The sequence below is a fragment of the Symphalangus syndactylus genome, chromosome 6 (assembly GCF_028878055.3).
Source record: "Symphalangus syndactylus isolate Jambi chromosome 6, NHGRI_mSymSyn1-v2.1_pri, whole genome shotgun sequence".
Classification (NCBI taxonomy): domain Eukaryota; kingdom Metazoa; phylum Chordata; class Mammalia; order Primates; family Hylobatidae; genus Symphalangus; species Symphalangus syndactylus.
In genome coordinates this window covers 45,794,556-45,815,567 of record NC_072428.2, presented here as the reverse complement: position 1 = coordinate 45,815,567, position 21,012 = coordinate 45,794,556, and the positions used below count along the sequence as shown (strand labels likewise).

General features: G+C 43.4%; 1 protein-coding gene and 2 long non-coding RNA genes across 6 annotated transcripts in view; 2 read left to right on the top strand and 1 right to left on the bottom strand.

The window, feature by feature from the left end:
- Positions 1 to 10,574, top strand: part of LOC134736882 (uncharacterized) — a 145,338-nt gene extending 134,764 nt beyond the window's left edge. Inside the window, exon 4 of the long non-coding RNA XR_010121315.1 lies at positions 8,871 to 10,574. This is a non-coding gene — a long non-coding RNA (uncharacterized lncRNA). The remainder of the gene's footprint in view (positions 1 to 8,870) is intronic.
- A 5-nt stretch (positions 10,575 to 10,579) lies between these two features.
- LOC134736888 (uncharacterized) lies at positions 10,580 to 17,624 on the bottom strand. Its single transcript, XR_010121323.1, has 2 exons — positions 16,981 to 17,624; positions 10,580 to 11,606 (listed from the first exon to the last, which is right to left on the bottom strand). It is a non-coding gene; the product is annotated as an uncharacterized lncRNA (long non-coding RNA).
- AMPD3 (adenosine monophosphate deaminase 3) overlaps positions 17,577 to 21,012 on the top strand; it is a 56,328-nt gene continuing 52,892 nt past the window's right edge. The window contains exon 1 of one of the 4 annotated variants that reach the window (XM_055282436.2): positions 17,577 to 17,793. Coding sequence is in view for 1 of the 4 variants with exons in the window: in XM_055282434.2 (XP_055138409.1) it covers positions 18,376 to 18,397 (22 nt within the window). In the remaining 3 variants the exon portion in view is untranslated. Of the gene's footprint in view, positions 17,794 to 17,993; positions 18,398 to 18,462; positions 18,625 to 21,012 lie in introns of those variants that run through there. The other 3 variants (XM_055282434.2, XM_055282438.2, XM_055282439.2) reach the window with 3 other exon arrangements.

Genomic DNA, 21,012 nt, shown 5'->3' with positions numbered 1-21,012 from the left:
CTGACCTTGCAAAAATAGAAAGGAATATAAGGCAATATTATGAACACTTGTGTGCTAATGAGTTAGATAATCTAGATAAAATGAACAGATTCCTAGAAAGACACAAATTACTGAAATTGACTCAAGAAGAAATAGAAAATTAGAACAGACCTGTAACAAGTAAAGAGATTGAATCAGTGATTAAAAGTACTTACCACAAAGAAAAGTAGATGACAAATGGCCTCACTGGTGAATTTTATAATACCTAGTATTAAAGAGTTAAGCCCAATACTTCACAAATACTTCCAAAAATTATAAGAGGAGAGAACATTTTCCAAGTCATTCTATGAGGCAGTATTACTTTGATATCAAAAGCAGAACAAAATATCACAAGCAGAAACCAATATTCCTTATAAATATAGATGCAAAATCCTCATAAAAATACCAGGAAACTGAATCAGCAACATATAAAAAGTATTTTATACCATGACAAAGTAGGACTTATGGCAGGAATGCAAGATTGATTCAACATGCAAAAATCAATAAATGTAATATGCCATATTAATAGTATAAAGGACAAAAACCACATTATCATCTCAATAGATGAAGAAAAAGCATTTGACAAAACCCAGCACCTTTTCATGGTCAAAACACACAATAAAGTAGGAATTAGAAAGAAACTTTCTCAGTCTTCTAAAAAGCATATATGAAAACCTCACAGCTAACATCATACCTAAAGGTGAAAAAATAAAAGATTTCCCTCAAGACAGGAACAAAACAAGGATGTCCACTCTTGTTACTTTTATTCGACATTGTACTGGAGGTTCTAGTTAGGGAATTTAATCAAGAAAAAAATTGGCATCCATATTTGAAAGAAAGAAGTAGAATGATCTTTACTTGCAGATAACATCTTATTGAACATAGAATATCAAGGGAATCCACAAAAAAACTCTTAGAGCTAACAATGAGTTCAGTAAGGCTGCAGGATATAAGGTTAATATACAGAAATTGGTTGTATTTCTGTACACTAATAATGAACAATCCAAAAATGAAATTAAGAAAATAATTCCATTTACAGTAGCATCAAAAAGAATAATATATGTAGAGACAAACTTAACAAAAAATTGCAATATTTGTACACTAAAAAAAGATGAAACACTGGTAAAGGAAATTAAAGAAGACCTAAATAAATGAAAAGACATCACATATTCACAAATTTGAAGACTCAATATTGTAAGATGGCAGTACTCCACAAACTGATGTACGGTTTTGAATAATATAAAGTGTGTTCCCTAACCATAATGGAATGAAATTAGAAAATCCCAGCCAGGTTTTTGCGGAAATTGACAAGCTGATAATAAAATTTATGTGGAAATGCAAGGAATCCAGAATAGCCAAAATAATCTTGAGAAAGAAGAACAAAGTCGGAGCATTCACACTTTCAGGTTCAAAACTTACTACAAAGTGTAATAATAAAGATAGTGTGGTACTAGCATAAGGATAGATATATAAATCAATCAACAGAGAGTCCAGAAATTAGCCCACGTATTTATAGCCAATTGATATTCAGTAAAGGTGCCAAGACCATTCAATAGGGAATGAATAGTCTCTTCAACAAATGGAGCTGAGAAAACTGGATATCCATGCAAAAGAATGAAGTTGGACTACTACTCACACTGTACACAAAAATTAATTCAAAATTATCAAAGATCTAAACTTAAGAGCTAAAAGTATAATACTCTTAGAAAAAAAACATAGGTATACATCGCCTTGGATTATGCAATGATTTCTTACATATGATACCAAAAGCACAAGCAACAAAAGAAAAAATAGTCTTCATCAAAATTAAAGGACACCATTAAGTGTTTCAAAGAACACTATAAAGTGAAAAGACAACTCAGAACTTGAGAAAATATTTGCAAGTCATGTGTATCTGATAAACATCTAGTATCCAGAATATATAAAGAACTATTATAACTCAATAATAAAAAGAAATAACCTAATTTTTAAATGCACAAAGGATTTGATAGATGTTTTTTTCCAAATAAGATACACAAATGGACAAGAAGCACATGAAAAGATGCTCAAAATCATTAGTCATTAGGGAAATGCAAATTAAACCTAAAATGAGATACCACTTCCTACTCACTAACATGACTGTGATTAGAGACAATGACAAGCCCTGGTGAGGATGTGGAGAAATTGGAACCCTTATACACTGCTGCTGGGAAGTCATACGGTGTTACTAGTTTGGAAAACAGTTTGAAAGTTCATCAAAATGTTAAACATACAATTCCTGTATGACCTATCAATTCCACTCTTAGGTACCTAAGAGCTATAAAACACACACATTCCCATAAAAATCTGTATATAATTTTTCATGGCACAATTATTTATAATAGCTCAAAAGTGGAAACAACCCTCATGTCCATCCACAGATGAACAGATTAAAAAATATAGAGTATCTATACAATGGAATATGATTCATCCATATAAAGAAATAAAGTACTGATTCTCATTACAACATGGCTGAAGCTCGAAAACATTAACTAAAAGAAATTGGACACAAAAGGCTGTGTATTATTTCATTTATCTGAAATGTCTAGAATATGCAAATCCATATCCAAATCTACAGTTAGTAGATTAATGGTTTCTAGGAGAGACGAGAAGTGGTAAATGGAGAGTGACTGTTAATGGTTCCAAGGTTTCTTTTGGGGCTGGTGATAATATTCTGAAATTAGATAGTGGTGATGGTTGCACAGCTTTGTAAGTATACTAAATACCACTGAGCTGTACACTTTAAAAACAGTGAATATCATGGTGTGTGAATTATGTCTAAATTTTAAAAAGTTTAAAAAAGAGTTGCCTGTTTGCCAGCAGAAATTAACTAAATTAGAGAAAATTCAGAATATTGAGGCCTGTAGAATTGAAAAAATTGACTGTTTCTAGTTTCCGGATAGTAAGAGATGGTCATTCAAAAGGCTTTGCATAATAAGGCCCGAGAAAATGTCTCAGTTGATTAAAATCCCAGCTCACGCCTATAATCCCAGAACTTTGAGAGGCTGAAGTGGGAGGATTGTTTGAGTCCAGGAGTTCAAGACTAGCCTGGGCAATATAGTGAAACCCCGTCCCTACAAAAAAATTAAAAAACTAGCTGGGCAAGGTGGTGCACACCTGTAGTCTCAGCTACTTGGGAGGCTTAGGTGGGAGGATTGTTTCAGCCCGGGAAGTTGAAGTTACAGCGAGCCATGATCGTGCCACTGCACTCCACCCTGGACGACAGAGCAAGATCCTGCCTCAGAAAAAAAGGAAAAAAAAAAAAAAAGAAAATATCTGATTAAAGGTGCATTCCTTTGTTCTAGCTAGCTTCAAGGTAGACACTATCATACTGAAAGAGAGAGGAAGCAGGGGGACAAGAAGGCGAAAGGTAAAGCAAGTTGGAAAACTGTATCTTACAAAAGCAACCTTGAGTGTGGATATTGGCAAATAGATCAGATGCTTACCAAATTTTTGAGGAAACAGTATTGTCAAAGAAACCACAAGGCTATATAAAAAGCATGAGTCCGTTAGCTAAGCCTTAAAGTAACCTCTGGTAGGAAGTTGCACCTTCTCTAAAGAGAGTATTCTCCCTAACTCCCTCTTTACATGTGGTCAAGCAGTATCAGGGTCCAGGAGGAAGCCCCTCAGAGTGTGATGCCAAGGATCACAAAGAATAGTGGAGGAGGGCGTTCCTGCTCTAGGCTAGGCAGGTTTTATAATATCTGCCCATTGGTATTCCAGCACTGTCACAGGCAGTGACTACTGTAGGTCTCTCAGTCTTCCCCTTTCTGAATGGGAGTTATCGTGTTCCTGTTATTGTAGTTATCCTGTTCTTGTTCTATTATCACGTGTTTGTATGCTGTCACGGTGAGTTAGTCTGTTCTCATGCTGCTAATAAAGACATATCAGAGACTGGGTAATTTACAAGAAAAGAGGTTTAATGGACTCACAGTTCCACATGGCTGGGGAGGCCTTACAATCATGGTGGAAGACAGAGGAAGAGCGAAGGGACATCTTACATGTCAGCAGGCAAGAGAGCTTGTGCAGGGGAATTCCTCTTTATAAAACCATCAGATATTGTAAGACTTATTCACTATTATGAGAAGAGCCTGAGAAAAGACCCAACCCCATGATTCAATTAGCTCTCACCAAGCCCCTCTCATGACATGTGGGAATTATGAGAGCTACAATTCAAGATGAGATTTGGGTGGGGACACAGGCAACCCATATCACACGGATATGAGGCAGACATCTTGACTTTTCAGTTCACAGGTGTAAGAGAAGCCATGTCTTTTCCTGATAGAGAGGACTAAGAAATGCAATGCTATAATAGATTGGACTTTGGATTGTCTTCTGTGAGGAGTGGTGGAAGATGCTCTACCTTCAGGATGAAGGGAACAAAGGGATATTTAATGGCCAGAAGAGTGAACTGTGGTGGAGACTGTTGTTGCTCACCAAGTTGGCTCACATGTGCTTCTCTAAATTTCCCAGCCTAAGGTGTTGTCCGGTAATTTTCCTTTCTTGTAATATGTTTCTGAGCTTTTGGTATCAATGTTTTGTGGGCCTTATAAAATGAGTTTGAATATTTTCCTTCTTCTATTTTCTGGACACACCTCTGCAGGCCAGGATTAATTATCCATTAAATTTTTGTGAAGCCATATGGGCATATAGTTTTCTTTTTGGAAACAGTTTTAATTTCAGATTTGATTTCTTTGATAGATATAGGGCTATTGGTATTTTAAAATTTCTTCTTGTGGCAATTTTGGCAAATTGTATTTTAAGAAACATATGTTTCACTTAGATTTTCTAATTTACTGGCATAAATATTGGTGTATAGAATGCCGATCTATTGGCATAAAGTTTTTCCCAACATCCTCTCGTTATCTTTTTAATGTTTGTAAGGCAGGTAGTGATATTCTCTTTTTCAAGCTTGGTTTTTGTATTTATGTTTTTCTTTCTCTTGCTCTCTCTTTTCTTGAATTGTCTTGCTAGGAGTTTATTAAGTGTATTAACCTATTCAAAGAATAAACTTTTGACTTTGTTGATTTTCTCTATTAAATGTCTGTTTTCTATTTCATTGATCCTGCTCTGTATTCTTCTCTTCTATTTTTTGAGGGTGTTAATTTTCTGTTTTTTGTTTTTGTTTTAGCTTTTTTCCTGTTATTTAAAAATGTATTTTAAAGAAAGATTTTCTTACATAGAGACAGGGTCTCACTATGTTACCTAGGCTTGTCTCAAACTCCTTGGCTTAAGCAATTCTCCAGGTTTGGCCTCCCAAAGTGCTGGGATTACAAGTGTGAGCCACCATGCCTGGCCGTTTTTCTAGCTTTTTGAGTTGAAAACTCAGATCATTGGTTGGTTTTTGTTTTTGTTTTTTTTGAGATGGAGTTTTGCTCTGTTGCCCAGGCTGGAGTGCAGTGGTGCGATCTCAGCTCACTGCAACCTCCACCTCTTGGGTTCAAGCAGTTCTCTTGCCTCAGCCTCCAGAGTAGCTGGGATTACAGGCACTCACTACCATGCCCGGCTAATTTTTGTATTTTTAGTAGAGATGGGATTTCAACATTTCAGCCAGGCTGGTCTCAAACTCCCTACAGCAGATCATCTGCCCGACTCAGCCTCCCAAAGTGCTGGGATTACGGGCGTGAGCCACCGTGCCCAGCCAGATCATTGGTTTTTAACCTTTCTTATTTTTTAATATATTGACTTAATGGTATATGTTTCCTTCTAGATGCTGCTTTAGCAGTGTTATTGACCACATTACCTCTCTTCTCCCCACATATCCAGTAGTGAAAGACTTCTGACGCTGGAAATGCAGAATGAATCTGCATGAACCTCTGAGTCACTGTCTGGAGGAGAGCCATGCAAGAGAGCTGCCTCACATGCATTGGCTAGCGATATATGCAAGAAACATACCTTTGATGTATTGAACTGCTTTGTTTCTTTCTTAAGAGGCTTGCTATGGCCTATCCTATCCTAGCTGTTACAAGAGGGCTTGTTTTACAACAGCTCTTATATCTGTCCATATTGCAGTTTGCCAAGACAGACTTCCCATTGATTCCCCCAAGTGTTTTTCCTGAAGATGTGGGGTTAACGGAGGGGTATTACAGCATAGCACACAACACAAAACAATTGTAATTTAATATACAGTCCCCTCCTTCCCCCAGGGAATTTTTCATTGCCTGTCTTTCAGGTTTGGCCCTGACCTATTGTCAAGCTTTAAGGTCCCCTTCTCCATTTAAACCCTTTCCTCACATTCCATATTCTTGCTTCTTCCCATCCATCCTATTCCAAAGCAACCTGAAGCACTCCAGCTTTGCTGTTGTAGCTTTTCTTTACCTTGGATCAAATCAGATTCTTACTCAAGGTCTCTTTTCTACTGACCAATGCATACTCAGATGTCTGTGAGGCAGAAATGGAGCAGTGGGAAGCCTGTTGGAGAAACAGGACAGGCCCTCCTGAGCTGAGAGGGTTTTCCCCAGAATCTAAAGTGGTGTTTTTCGTTATTGTACTGCAACTTACTTCTATGCTCAGGTTTTTATTGATTTTATTTCATTTGCTTTATTTTTACATAGTTGAAACCATGTTCTTGTGGACTGCTTTTCTAACTTAATGTTCTATCACAAGTATTTACCATATTACTGTATAATATTGGGAAACATCTGTTTTACATTCACATTTTTTTCCTATTTAAAAACATAATTTTCAGTCCTGAAGGATATGAGAAGAACATGCAACTCCCCAAAATCCTATCCCCTGGGCAGAAAACGTTTAACAAATTGGGCTGCATGATTTCAGCTGCTGACAGCTAGACAGAAAGAAAAATATTTCTAAATATGTCTGTGGAGAGACTGCTTGGACAGAGCTTTCCCTTGCAAGACTATACCAGAGGCATGGTCTTAGTGGGACAGCCTAGTGTTCTGAGCACCAGGACTGTCGGATTCACGTGTATTTGGATGGTCCAGAGCAATTGTGGTGGCAGAAGTCTGTTTGCAGAAGGATCTAGAAACCTCTTGGGAAAGGGTCTAGCCTGTGAATGTTGTTCACTCAGGCCCAGCCTCAGAGGGAGGGGCTGTAGTAGAAAGTGAATAACAACAGGACAGTTCACTGAAATTGTGGTGAGAGTACAGGGCCACCGTGTTTTGTGTTCTCAGTAATAGTGACACATGGGGACAGGGAGGGGATAGTGGGAGGGATCTCTCCCCTTCATGGTGAAAACCCTGGGACACAACTGCTGAGCCTTAAGGCCATAAGCCATAAGGCCTGATTGAGTACAAGTCACCAGCTACAAAAAAAAGGGCAAAGAAGGCCAGGGGGCAAAGGTGGTGACCCTTAGCACTGTTTACAGATCCTCACTGAGGAGGAAAGAAAAGCTACAGGGACAGGTGGGCTTGGCCAGGTATTTGTAGCCATCAGGTTCACAGGAGGCCTTGAGGTCAGGTCAGAGGCAGGAAGATCCCGTGCTGAAGAATAAAACTTGGAGAGGGGACTTGTGAGATCTTGCGAGGGATCTGGAGAAATAGGATAGGGCAGTGATTAAAAAGGCCTATCAGGACCAGGCTAACAGGAGTTAGCCAGGGAACCCGAGACAAATAAATAACTTGGAATCTGGCTTCATTGGAAGCTTGCTGCATAATCACTGTAGCTGCTCTCTCATCTTGGCCCTTTAGGCCCAGAAAGTAACAGCCCTGATATTATTAGCTCTGGAGTCTCGCACAGACCCTCACTGTTTCCCTATACACTTGCCATACCTTTGAAAATAGTCCTTCTATTAAATGACCTGTAAAATCAATTAGCCTAATATGAATGCACCATCTGCCTGCTGCTGGGACTCTACCAACGCAGAAGCCATTCTGTTGATGGCTCCGGGGGACCCTGTGGAACTCTGGCTCTCAGTAACCAGCTCTGGAGATAAAAGACGGGGACTGAGGTTTAAATGGCGGACCCCTTATATCACATAAAACTAAGGATATAGATTGTGACTTCATTGACGTACTTCAGAGATTCCTGGTAGAAAGTTGGTACTACATGGCAGCCTAACTCATCAGGATGAGTAGAGATTAAAGAGATTTGATTTGAGGCAGGAATGGGGTGGTGGTATTAGGGGACAGGAAGGCTACAGTCAGACCTCAGCCCAGGGCCATGATCATCACTCAGACCTATTCCTCTTGCTCTATGGAGAGGAGCTGAACAGAAGGCCAGACCCTGGAAGAAGAGAAGAATTAAAGTTGAAGAGTCCCCCAAAGAAGGAGGAGGGTGGAATGGGTGGTACCTGGCACTAGAGTGTCTGCACAGGGAGTGGCATGAGTGGGCACCTCTACAACTTTGATGGAAGGAAGCAAGGTGCTTACAGAGTAGCTATGGGGAGAAGGACTTTCTTCCCCTCTGACGTTCAGAATATGCTCACGTGGAAGGAATGCGTGAGACACACAGCTGGAAATGTTGAGAAAACACAAGAGCCTGGGCCTGAGGAATCTTAAAATAGGTTTGTTATATATTTAATAAATGCTGGAAAAGTGGCAGGATTTGGAAAATGTAATGTTAATGTAAAAACAGCACCACCCTGGAGCACTAAATCTGGTTTTATTTACCCAGGCCATCTGGTACTTCCCTTTGGTAAAGTCAGGAATTTATACACATTGAAAACAAAGCTTTAATGTGCAAACCTAACAGAATATCCAATCACAAATATGTGATAGAAGTAAAGTAGGGGAAGAAATGACTCAGGTGTTATTCCCCTCAATTCTCCCAGGACCTTTGCACGTGCCATTCCTGATGTCTCCTCCCTCATATCCTGACGAAGGTTGAGTTTTCTTGTTATGCTCTGACATGGTTCTTGTATTTTTTCTTCACAGCTCTATCATAGTTTGAAGTCATTTGATTAATGTCCTGTGTCACCCACTAGCCGATGACATCCATGAAGACAAGAATGGTGCTCTGCTCACCACTGTTGCTCTAGGACCCAGTGGCTGACAACTAGATGCTCAATAGATCTTTCATGGATGACAACATGACGGACTTTTAAAGCATGTCAAGTTGAGACTAGCTTCCCAAATTAGAGAAGGTGACACATAATATATTAATATAATCCTGGTAACCTCAGGCCTATGTTGCCTCCGTTTCTCTGACACATTTCTGACACATTACCAGGAGGGAGTCCTGCTGATGTCAGGAATTCATAAGGAAGGGGGGTGAAAACTTTAATCAGATCAAATCTTACCTTTACAGCAGGAGGGACATACTTTCTCTTTGATCTCCCTGAACTGCCAAAAGGTTTTTGCTGAACTCATAGGTCTTTGGACCTTTCAGTGGCTGCTACAACTATGCAAATATGGTGGTGCACCGAGACCAAGCTGGAGAAGTTCTGAGGTTATGAGGATATCTAAACTGTGCTGTGTTGACATTTTTATCTGCTCTCTTTGATGCACGCTTCTAGGCCTGGTATACTCAAGTTAACCACGAAAAACAATTGCCGTTATATTTAGAAAGGAAGGCTATGCCCTGGTGAAATTATACGTGAGACACAAAAAATACTGATGTCACTGGTCAGTGATGTTAGAGAGCAGCTCAGTAAGGCCAGTGGGAGGTGTGATATGGTGGCTTAATTAAAAGGCCTCTGGCCTGTGCCCTCTGCCTTTTATTCTTCATCACTTCCTCCTTTCTGCTCCATGAAACATGAGTGTAATGGCGGAAGCTTTAGCCTCCGCCTCTTTCTTAACAAAGGAAGAGCTAATTCCCCACATCCCCACCCCCCCCAACCACAAAGTATGAGGGCCACACTGGAGGGATGGTAGAGTGATGGCTGGAAGAAGTGTGGGGATTTTGTGGAACAGCCTGTAATGTTCAACTCTGGACTATTTAGGGAAAGGAAATGAGACAGAAACCTTTCTCTTGTTTAGGCCACTATTACTGTGGGTCTCTGTTACCATCAGCTGAACTTAATTCCCGTGAATATATTCGTGAACACTAAATTATTGGTGCATCATAAGTGTTCATCATGTTCATTTAGATGGGGATCTGAACTTTGCCATAGGTGACTGGTAGTGATCTGGATCCAGTGGGAATTGTCTGGAATGTGACCAAGACATGAAATGTGCAGATGGGCCAGTGACGAGGGCTTACCTTTTGGGAGCAGTTGACAGGTGATAGATACCGATGACTTCTAGCTGATTTGTTCCTCTTAAAGATTCATCCTTTGGATGAATTGTGAGCTATGGAAATGATTGCCCACCCTGAGCTGTTTGGGGCTTGTGTTCTTCTCAAGAGTTCTGAGGACCTGGCTCGAGCTTCTGTGTCAGAGTCCTCATTCTGACTACGGGGCCTCAGTCCTTGTTTGGTGTTTACGCTCTTTCCCTGGCTGCTGCCCTCCTTTCCTCTTCTGAGCTTTGCCAGTGTGGAACATGACTCTGTCTTCTGTGTTCCCCCAGAACACGGCTAAACCGCTTTGCCTGAAGGCTTGGGGATACTGGATGGTGGATAGAGATCCACATGCTCTGCCCTGTTCATACTTAATGTTCCGAAGAAATAGTAAAGTTCTGAAATAACAGTTTCTAAAAAAATTCAATTTTTAATTTTGTTGTTCTTCTGATAATTTTTTATTGTAGTAAAAATATATATATAAGTTGCCATTTTAACCATTTTGCATGTGTAATTCAGCAGCATTAATTGCATTCACAATGTCATACAATCATCATAATTTTTGATTTCCCAAATTAAATTCTTTAAAAATGTTAAAAAAATTTTTTTAAATTGTTGTTATTTTGTTTATTTTAGATTCGGGGGTACATGTGCAGGTGTGTTACATAGGCATATTGTGTAATGCTGAGGTTTAGGCTTCTACCAAATTAAATTCTTAAATAGAGCCCTCTTTCCCGACCCAGAGATGGTATAGCCCCAGTGAGGTCATAGTTAGGCTTCTTTTTAAATAAAAGGAATTCAGGAACTTGAAAAATCCCCATGCTTTTCTCTGGTATAATTTAAGCCACCCCTTCCTCCAGATGTCCCTGGTAGAATACACACAGCTGTGGATGTATTGAGTGTTGATGGTACTGTCGAAGGCCAATGGTGGCCAGCCCCTGGAGTCTGACATTCAACTGGGAAGCAAACACCGTGGGACAGGAAGGCTACAGACCCTCACTCCAGATTTAGCTTTTGACCCTATTGCCCATTGAATGGTTGGGTGAGCAGTTCTGAACAAGGCACCGGGACGAAGGTAGCTTGAGACTAGGAAAACTAGAAACTACAGCCAGGGAGGACTCCTGGGAAAGAGTATGGCCTAAGCGGAATGTGTGTGTGGTGGGCAGGTGGGCGGCAATGGGGTAGATTGCATCTCTGGGAGACAGAGGTCATAGCCTCACCTGAGTTTCACTCTACTCACCTCCCTCTCCCTGCTTCCAAAAATTTTAGGCGGCTATGGTCAGGCTAGAATTTGAAGTCTGAATTTCAGATGATAAGGCAGAAGAGTTGAAGCAGATTGAGGGCAGAGAATTTGGGAAATTCTGTTTGAAGCTGTGACTCTCATCTATGGATGTTCAGCTGCAGAGTCTCACTAGAATAATGTAATGTTGAGGCTGCTGGTGGCATTTTGGAGACTGTGAAAGAAACACAAACATGGAAACAAGATAGTGGTGACCTGGAGCAATAAACTCTGCTTGTGTAACTGAGGATGATCTTGTACAGAGTCCTGGCAAGAAGGTAGAGACGACAGGTCATTCTTAGATGGAGTAAAGGACTGCTAATTTTCAGACTTCAGTTTGATTCAGAAACTATGTCCCTATCAGCAGACAGCCATGCCTGGGGAGCACCAGCCCCCTGCCATACGCTTAGATAATGGAGAGAGGGTTTTGTGGTCACATGTGATAGACCCCAAGCTTCAGATCCCCACTCACGACTCTGTTTCACTCCAGTCTGGTGACGAGTTAGGGACTCTAAGCTCAAGGACCCAAGGTTCGCCGAAACAGACTCAGCCCAGTCCTAGTCCTGAGCCCTTTTCTGGTTGTCTCCTGACCTGGTGCCCAGGACACCCCCCTCCCCACTTCCTGCCATAATCCTGAGTGCACGCACTCTGTGACGAGGCCTAGCTGTCACATGCACCAATTTTCAAAGTGCTCAGATTTGGTTCTCTTCTTTCTAGAAACCCATTTCAGAAAAAAGGAACCAGATCTTAAGAGTAAGGAGACTGCTATGCCAATTGTCAGACTCCAGCTTGCTTAGGTCTGATTGACTACACGGAGTTAAAATCCTGGGAAGGAATTAGGCTCAAACTTGAGTGGAGGGGTGGTGCGGGAAAGGCTTGTACTCTCATTATGCCACGGCATCAGGGTAGGCTGCAGTGCCCTTCCACACGTGGTGCCCTGAAAATGTCCCTGGTTATTCTTCTTTCAGCCATCATGTACTTCTGAGGTACCTATTTCTATCCTAGTGTCAGGCCATATGCCATGATTTCTGTCCACTCAATTAGCAGAAGGCCCCAGGGCACTTTGGTTTGAAAACTGGCTATATCTGATGAGGCTTTGCTAAAGTGCTCTCAGAAGCAAAGTACTTCTCTTATTGCCTCCTGGGGGGAGATTTGGACCTCTGTAGCAGAGAAGACTGGAAAGGTGGTAGAGAAACTGGGTTTTCGGAGTCTGCCATGCCCATCTTGTATACATGTGTGCATTGTGCAACCATTATTCAGAAGGGAGCATAAGTCAGGGCATGGGAACAGAGACCCCAAACAGATATTGGCTTCCAAAAATGCTCAAATAACCCCATCCCCCAGTGCATTAGGAGTCAGAGTATTGTTGGAGGTAACCTGAAGCTCTGGTCCAAGTGCTTTCCTAGGTGTTCAAAGGTCTGAATGAGTGGAGCATCAGGCCGATTGGAGGAGAGAGCTGACAGCACAGGATGTCTGTCCCTCGTGTGAAGCTGGAGGAGAGACTGGTGGTACTCCTTGGGGTGGGGTGAGGGTGACAGTGGGTGTGAGAGCTGGAGGGGGTGAGGGGTCAGGGAGGTGGTTGTATTGGCAGAAGACTAGTTAGGTGGTATTCTTGTTAAACTGAGGCAATGGAAGGGTTAGATTAAATCAGTGGTCTTCACAGGAGGTGTAGAATGATCCATTGAAATGTAAAAGAAAAATTAAAACTTTTATTTTTACTTATTTTTTAGTCTAAAAATAAAAAGTTAACCTTCACCAATGTTTACTATTATACACTTTACCCTCACTCAACTCATGCATCGGGTGTCCATGTCATGCATCATATCAGAGGCAAGCCAGGGAAGAGAGGAGGTTCTACAACATGGGGGATGGAGAAGCGGACCATGGCACCCTCCCTGGCCCAGCTGCTTTCAAAATGTATTGCTAGGTCTGAAGAACTATTTGTGTCCTGGGCAGTGGATAGACGTATTATCTAGTTTTCACCAAACTCTTCTCACAAAAGAGACAAGTGGTTTGAAGACACTCCTCAAAGGAACCCACAGACTGAAAATAATATGAACAATGCAAGCAAAAGCAAACTCAGAAAACGTCAAAGCTGGCGATTTCTTACTACTCATATGATATCCATTATGATGATTAGTCAGCTCAGTAGTCGTCAGCTCGACAACTAAGAAGTTCAAATTTATAAAAAAGACTACTTGAAATATGGATTTACACCACCATATATTGGCCCTTGAGATATTAGCTAATAATAATATAAACATGAAATCATGATCAGCAAGACATGTAAATGCTATAAACTCAGGGCAAGAAGACAAACTTCTACAATTTTTTTTTCAGGGATTTTCCAAGTCATGCAATACTTAGTTGTGTACTTTTTAAAAATTATTTTTTGGCCAGGCATGGTGGCTCATGCCTGTAATCCCAGTACCTTGGGAGGCCGAGGTGGGCGGATCACTTGAGGTCAGGAGTTGGAGACCGGCCTGGCCAACATGGTAAAACCCTGTCCCTACTAAAAATACAAAAAAAATTAGCCTGGCATAGTGGCGCATGCCTGTAATCCCAGCTACTTGGGAGGCTGAGGCAGGAGAATCACTTGAACCCGGGAAGAGGAGGTTGCAGTGAGCTGAGATCATGCCACTGCACTCCAGCCTGGGTGACAGAGCGAGACTCTGTCTCAAAAAAAATTATTTTTTAATATGTTATTTGCCCTGGCTGGACTTGAACTCCTAGGCTCAAGAGATCGTTCTGCCTCAGTCCCCCAAATAGCTGGGAGTGCAGGCACACTTCACTGCGCCTGGATACTCAGTTGCGTGCTTTTGTGAACTGAATTATTATTGAGTGTATAAAAATGCTCAGAAGGCCGGGCGCGGTGGCTCACGCCTATAATCCCAGCACTTTGGGAGGCCGAGGTGGGCAGATCACGAGGTCAGGAGATCGCGACTATCCTGGCTAACAAGGTGAAACCCCGTCTCTACTAAAAAAAAAAACACAAAAAAAATTAGCTGGGCGTGGTGGCGGGAGCCTGTAGTCCCAGCTACTCGGGGGGCTGAGGCAGGAGAATGGCGTGAACCCAGGAGGCGGAGCTTGCAGTGAGCAGAGATTGAGCCACTGCACTCCAGCACCTCAGCAACTGAGCGAGACTCTGTCTCAAAAAAAAAAAAAAAGAAAAAAAATGCTCAGAAATCTCTTTTGAGGCTTCTTATTTAATAGTAAAAGACAAAATATCAGTCAATATCACTGGAAAAAACAGCTGTTGTATTTGCCATGGTTAAAGTGACTGAGTTAATACAGAGAGAAGATGGCAGTACATAAAAATGTGTTCTGTTGGAAGACACACAGGCTTTAAGTTTGAAGAATAGGTTTTAGAACACATGGTGTGTTGTGGAGGTTTGCTGTATGGGTGGATGCAAGTTGCTAACATGTTTCACCTTGAGTCTTTGCTATGCTTTTTGATAATGACATTCATAAAGAAATATTTTTTGTGATCTACTAAAGGAGAGATAGATATGTTCACAACAGTGAACAGCTTAGTAAAACATGCTGTGGTTTTTATGGGTGAAAGTAAACCACTGAGGGAGTGGATGCCCTCTTTGGAATACAAAATGAAGGGTTGTTGGTGTTTTGTATGACCAACAAGACATGCAAATGCTATAAACTCAGCAAGACGTGTAAATGTCTTGTTCTACCACTTGTCTCTTTTGTGAGAAGAGTTTAGTGAAAACCAGGTAACATAATCTGTTTATCTACTGCCCGGGATACAAATAGTTCATAAGGCCTAGTAATACACTTTGAAGGCAAGGGTGTCATGGTCCCATTCTCTGTCCCCCGTGTTGCACAACCTCCTCTCGTCCCTGACTATGCCTCTGATATGACACATGGCATGGACACCTGATGCATGAGTTGAGTAAGGGTTCCATGTAGTTAACATTGGTGAATGTTAATTTTTTTATTTTTAGACTAAAAAATACGTAGAAATAAAAGTTTTAATTTTTCTTCTACATTTCAATGGATCATTCTACACATTCTACTTTGAAGACTACTGATTTAATGTAACCCTTCCATTGCCTCAGTTCAACATGAATACCACCTAACTAGTCTTCTGCCAATACAACCACTTCCGCTACCCCTCACCCCCTCCACCTCTCACTGCCACTGTCGCTCTCACCCAACCCCAAGCAGTAGCAGCACCACAAATCTCTCCTCCAAAACTGGGGGGGTGGTTCGTGTTCTGGTCCATGAGGACTACGTGTGAAATTCAGCAACCACATTATTCATTTACAAAGTACAACAAGAAGTTGAAGCAAGAAGAGCACGAAATATTATAGGATGTCAATAATATGGTTAATTAAAAAATTAAAATAGAGCAGAACCTTTATAGCACTTTGTATTGAGATGTGGAATGACACTAAAAATCTTTCTTATGATTCCAAGGTTTACTGATTATCTCAAGGCAAACAACTTGAACGTTGTGAATTTAAAGATGAGTTTCTTTAACAAAGAACAAGTGCTCCAAATTTGCTGACCTCCGATGTGCTGGCCTGAGATTGTCACAAGTGTGATATATGTAGCAGAAAGAAACACACACACATACACACACGTATACACACACACACACAGTATCCTTTTGGGTAAAGGTGATATTTCAGCAATGAACTGACATAACAAATGTGCTTTAGAAGGATTGTGTTATAAGGAAGGCACTTTGAAAACTGACATTTGGAACTGTTTCCATCATCATGTGAATTTAATGCCAAAATGAAGCATGCCAGTGTCACCTATAATCTCATAGTCACAATCTGCAAAATGTAGAAACATACTTCTAAATCTGTTTTACAATATTCCAAATGCAGAATTTCAAGTGTTTTAAAAGTCCCATTTGTTAAAATGATTTGCAAGAACAGCTGAGGAAAACATCATTGAAAATGTTGTTTTCATGGACAAAGAAGAGTTTTCACATTTGCAAAATTGATAGATCAAATTTAAACAGTAAGAACTATGATTTAATAGGTGCAAAGATACAGTTCTTCTATTCAGGTCTATTTAATCTTTGTGAGATATCTTTTTTTTTTTTAAAGAATAGCCATTAAGACCAAGTACAGACATTAACTGAACTTACAAGTACACTTTCTGGTCTCATAAAATATTAAACTAAGATTTATTTAAATCCATTCTTAATGATTTAATAACTAAATCACTAACAGATTATTAGTGGAATCACTAAACAGATTATTGCTAATGACTTAAAGTGAAAGGAAAAAGGTATATTATACCATTCATAAAGATGAAGCAATTTAAAATTATTGTTTCATCTTGACCACATCCTTTAACTTTTTAGTGTTCTTTATAATATGTAACTCATTAATGCAGTCTCATGTGCAAAATGTTTATGAACACATGAATTGTGAGTATCAGACTAATCAGACTACGGGGTAGAAGGAATAAAACTTGGTGCTTACATGAGACAACTCTGTGAAAGTGGTTGACACAGTGAGGACACACAGTGGGTGCTCACTAATGAAGTTTCCTCTCCGAGCTTGGTGACTTACTTGTTGAAACAGGAAAGGGAGACCAAGTCAAGAATGGATCCCAACTGTGGCCCCGCGGTGGTGCCGACCCCGGTATCATTTACTGAGACTGGAAACACAGAAGCAGGTTCTGGCGTTTTCCTGGCAAGCAATTAGGAGTTTGGGTCTGGACCGCTTCCGCTGGCCTAGGAAGCTCTAGAGGAGATGTTCCCTAGGCAGTTAGATTCACCGTCTTCAACAGCTCGGGGGCATTCTGGGCTGGAGATGAAGTTCAAGAGTCATCATCAGGCAGGAGGTTGTTAAAACCATGGGAGTGGCTGAGATGCCCAGAGTGGGCCTCGGACTGGGAGAGGGGCTGGCACGGTGGGACCACAGAGAAAAGCCAGGCCGCGGAGGCCGAGAAGCTGCAAGGTACCCAGGTATGTGAAAAATTCGGAGGTGGGGGCCGCGGGTGCCAACTCTGGAAACTGCACTCCAAGCGTTTCAGGAAGGAAGACGTGGTCAACAGGCTCAGATGCCAGGAAGAGGTGAGCGAGGGAGGCTGCACGGCACCCAGTGGCTTTGGCAACTAGGAGGTCATTCAGGACTTTGAGGGGCGGGTGAAGGCAGAGCCCGGAGGGTTGGAGAGGGAGCGTGTGCATGTGGTGTGTGCGTGTGTGTGTGTGTGTGTGTGTGTGTGTGTAGGTGATCCAAGTGACCAGAAGGACGCCTGGAAGAGTGGACGGTTGGCAAGGGAGTGTGTGTGTGTGTGTGTGTGTGTGTGTGTGTATACGCAAGTGACCAGAAGGACGCCTGGAAGAAACCGATGTTTAAGGGTTGCTGCAACTACAGGGAGTAAGTCACCTGTGCGGGGCCGAGACCCCCAGAGTCTCGCCCGGGGAAAAGTTGTGCGGAGAGGGGAGGACTTTGGGCAAGCCCGGGCGGCACGGGGAGCGGTGTGGGAGCCCGGCGGGGCCAGCGCAGTTGAGGTCCGGGGAGCCCGGCTGGCATCTGCCCCGGGCTGCGGCGCGGGCCCCGCGGAGCCCAGGCGGCGGCGGGTGCTTCCGGCCAAGGGCCCTGGCGGCCGCCGCGCCCCTGCTGCTCTCAAGTTTCCCGTTGGCCGCGCGGTCCGGGCGCTTCAGGTAGCCCCTCGGCTCTCTCTGCTCCGCTCGGCGCCCAGGTAGGGCACCGACGGGGGCTGCACGCGGCTGGCCGGCTTCCTCCCTGCGGAGGCGGCCCTCCCTCCTCCCGCGGGGCCCTCCCGGCCGGGGATCCGCAGCGCTGCGCCCTCTGAACGCCCGGCCCCCTCGCCTGCTGCGGGGCGCGGCCTGGCCGGGCCCCGGCCCCGGCTGGCCTCAGTGCCCGGCAGCCCCGCTTCGCCCTGCCCAGAGCGTCCCCTTTGCTCCAGCCCTGCGGCCGTCCCCTTCGGCCGGCGGCATGGCCCTGTCCTCCGAACCCGGTGAGTGCGCGCGAGGCTGCGCTGCTGACCTTGGGCCAGCCCCGCGGACCCTGCGGCCCAGGCGGGAATCAGCAGCGCCCTGGGGTCTGAACCGCGGCTTCCGCCCTCCCTGCTCGCAGGGGCGGTGGCGCTGACTCCGGTCCGATCCCTTGCCCTGTCCCCTGTTCCTGTCCCTGTCCCTGTCCCTGCCCCTGCCTCTGCGGTGGCCCGAGCCCCAGCGACCTCAGGTGAGCCGGCAGCATCCCGATTCCCTGGCGGCCTAGAATGGAATAGCAAGGTGTAGAGAAATTAAGGGACCTGGGACTTGCCACCCTTTAAGCGCCTGGGCAAGTTTCTAGGTGCTTGAGGACTGGCTGGATGTGGACAGCTGAGGTGGACTTCTACCTGGAGGCGGGGGATGGACTGGATGACAGCGTGATGAGGTCGTTTGAGGCCTTCATCCTTACCTCTTTTGCTCTCTCCCGACAAGGGAGGTGTACAGCCTTGGGCTCTGGCAGTCTGCTTTCTGCCCTTGATCTTCTGGTAGCTGCTTTGCCAGCAGAGCTGCTAATGGCTGGTGTAGGCTGGCAGAGGTCCCTGGGGAGAGTTTTGAGAGGCCTTGGAGTAGGAGAGGCTTGCTAACTAGAGTATCATTTCCCCAAACTGTATGTGGCTGGAAGCTTGATGGTGACACATCAGCAAAGGAGCTGGGTGAAAGCAGGCAGCACAAGGAGGGATTTTAGCATGGTCTTGAGCCCCTGTTGGCTTTCCCTCTGGATGCAGTGACCAACATTTGGCCATCTTCATGGAAAAGCTGCCTGCAGCTGGAACCTGCAGAGGAGAAATTCTTCCCCTGGCTGTGCAGCACTAAGGCCGAGTGTTAATGGAGCCATTGAGCCAGGCAGACAGAGCCTCTGTCAATTTGCACCTCTAGGAGTGTTGACAGCAGGTCTGGGGTAGTTGGCCTGGCCTAGCTGCAGCTCCATGGGGCCTGGCTTGCTCTGAAGATGATGGTATGGGGCTGCCCTCTCTAGGAATAATGACACTTGCATAGGTGGTGACTGGGAGACTCTTTGACCTCTCAGTCCCATCTTTAGCTCAGCCTCAGTCTTCTAAGGTTCTCCTAGCTCTCAGCTAGGTCAAGAAGCTCTTTGAGAGATGAGGTGTTTTTTTTTTTGTTTTTTTTTTTGCCTCTACACTGACTGGATCACTCTTCAAATGGCCTCAAAATCTGTCTCAGGTCTTGAAAATGTCATGGGCAGATAACATGTAGCCTTCGGGTTAACAGGGAGATACACTTTCTCCCCTAAAGCTGCCCACTGGCCTCCATGATTCTTCCACCAAGTATAATAACCTCTTAGTTCTTCTGTATGCTGGTTGCATATCTAGGACAACAGACAATTGCTTTGGGCTTTTGATTTGTAAGGAACTGACTGGGGCATGGGAGGATGAGCTCATGGCTGGAGTCCTGGCTGTGTACGGTCACTGAGACGTACCATTCATAGGGGAGAAGGATGTTCCTCCTCCTGATCTGGCTTCACATTTAAATGTTTTCCTTCTTCCTGCACCCAGGTAATAGAAACTTGGGAGAGTGCCAGGCACATGGTGGTGCTCAATAAATAAGGTTGAATAAAAGGATTCAGTGTCTAGATAAAACTTCATGCTTATTTTCCTAGTTATTCTCTCTCGTATCTGATATCATAATGATGATGACAATGATGTTGGCAGATAATGCTTATAAAACACATACTGTATGCCAGGTACCAGTCTAAACACTTTACGTATGCTCGTTGTCATGGCAACCTATGAGATTGGCTTTTTATTATCCACACTTTATAGGGAATAAAACTGAGCCACAGAAAAGTTACTTAACTTGCCCAGGGTCATAAAACTAAGTGGTGGAACGGGATGCAGTGTTTTCCAAGCCTTCTGACCTTTCATGTTCTGCAGACTGCACTTTGAAAAATGCTCGTTTAGACTAAGGCTAGCTGGGATCTGGTTAAAGGTGCAGAATAAAATTCCCTGAATATGTTGAACTTAAATCCTTGGGCTGGAATCCTCCCACTGCAGTCCCCACTCTACCTCCCCCTTCCCCAAAACACTAGCAGAAAAAGTCATCTGCCCCTCCTCCTTCTGGCAGAATAGTACTAAAGGGCTTGGATTTTTTTCTCATAATGTAAGTTCACTTAATTGTTTAATGAATAAATATTACCCTCCCTCTAGGTTGCTTGTAGCCTGCTGATTGCACTGTTTATGAAACAGCTGTGAGGACAGGTGGGTCGTAATCTCTGGGTAGCATTAAAGCCCAGCAGCAGCCCGAGGATCATGTGTCAACCCTGTAATACTGCTCTGTGCACACAGGAATTATGATGTGAGCTCAGTAAGACACAACCTCACGATTGGACATGCGGAGGTGACTCAGGCCCAAGTCAGGGTTACAGCTAGCCTCCCGGTAAACAACTGACCCATCCTTCCTGGGCTCTTCTCCCCAGGATTTCAACAGCACCACAGAAATAGCCATTTTGCTCATGGTGATTTCCCAGACCAACACTATTTGCCTCAGTCACTGGGAGGCTGTGTATCTGTTCTGAGCCTTCCCACTCTCCTAAAGGGCAGATGAAGATCAGAGCTTTGCA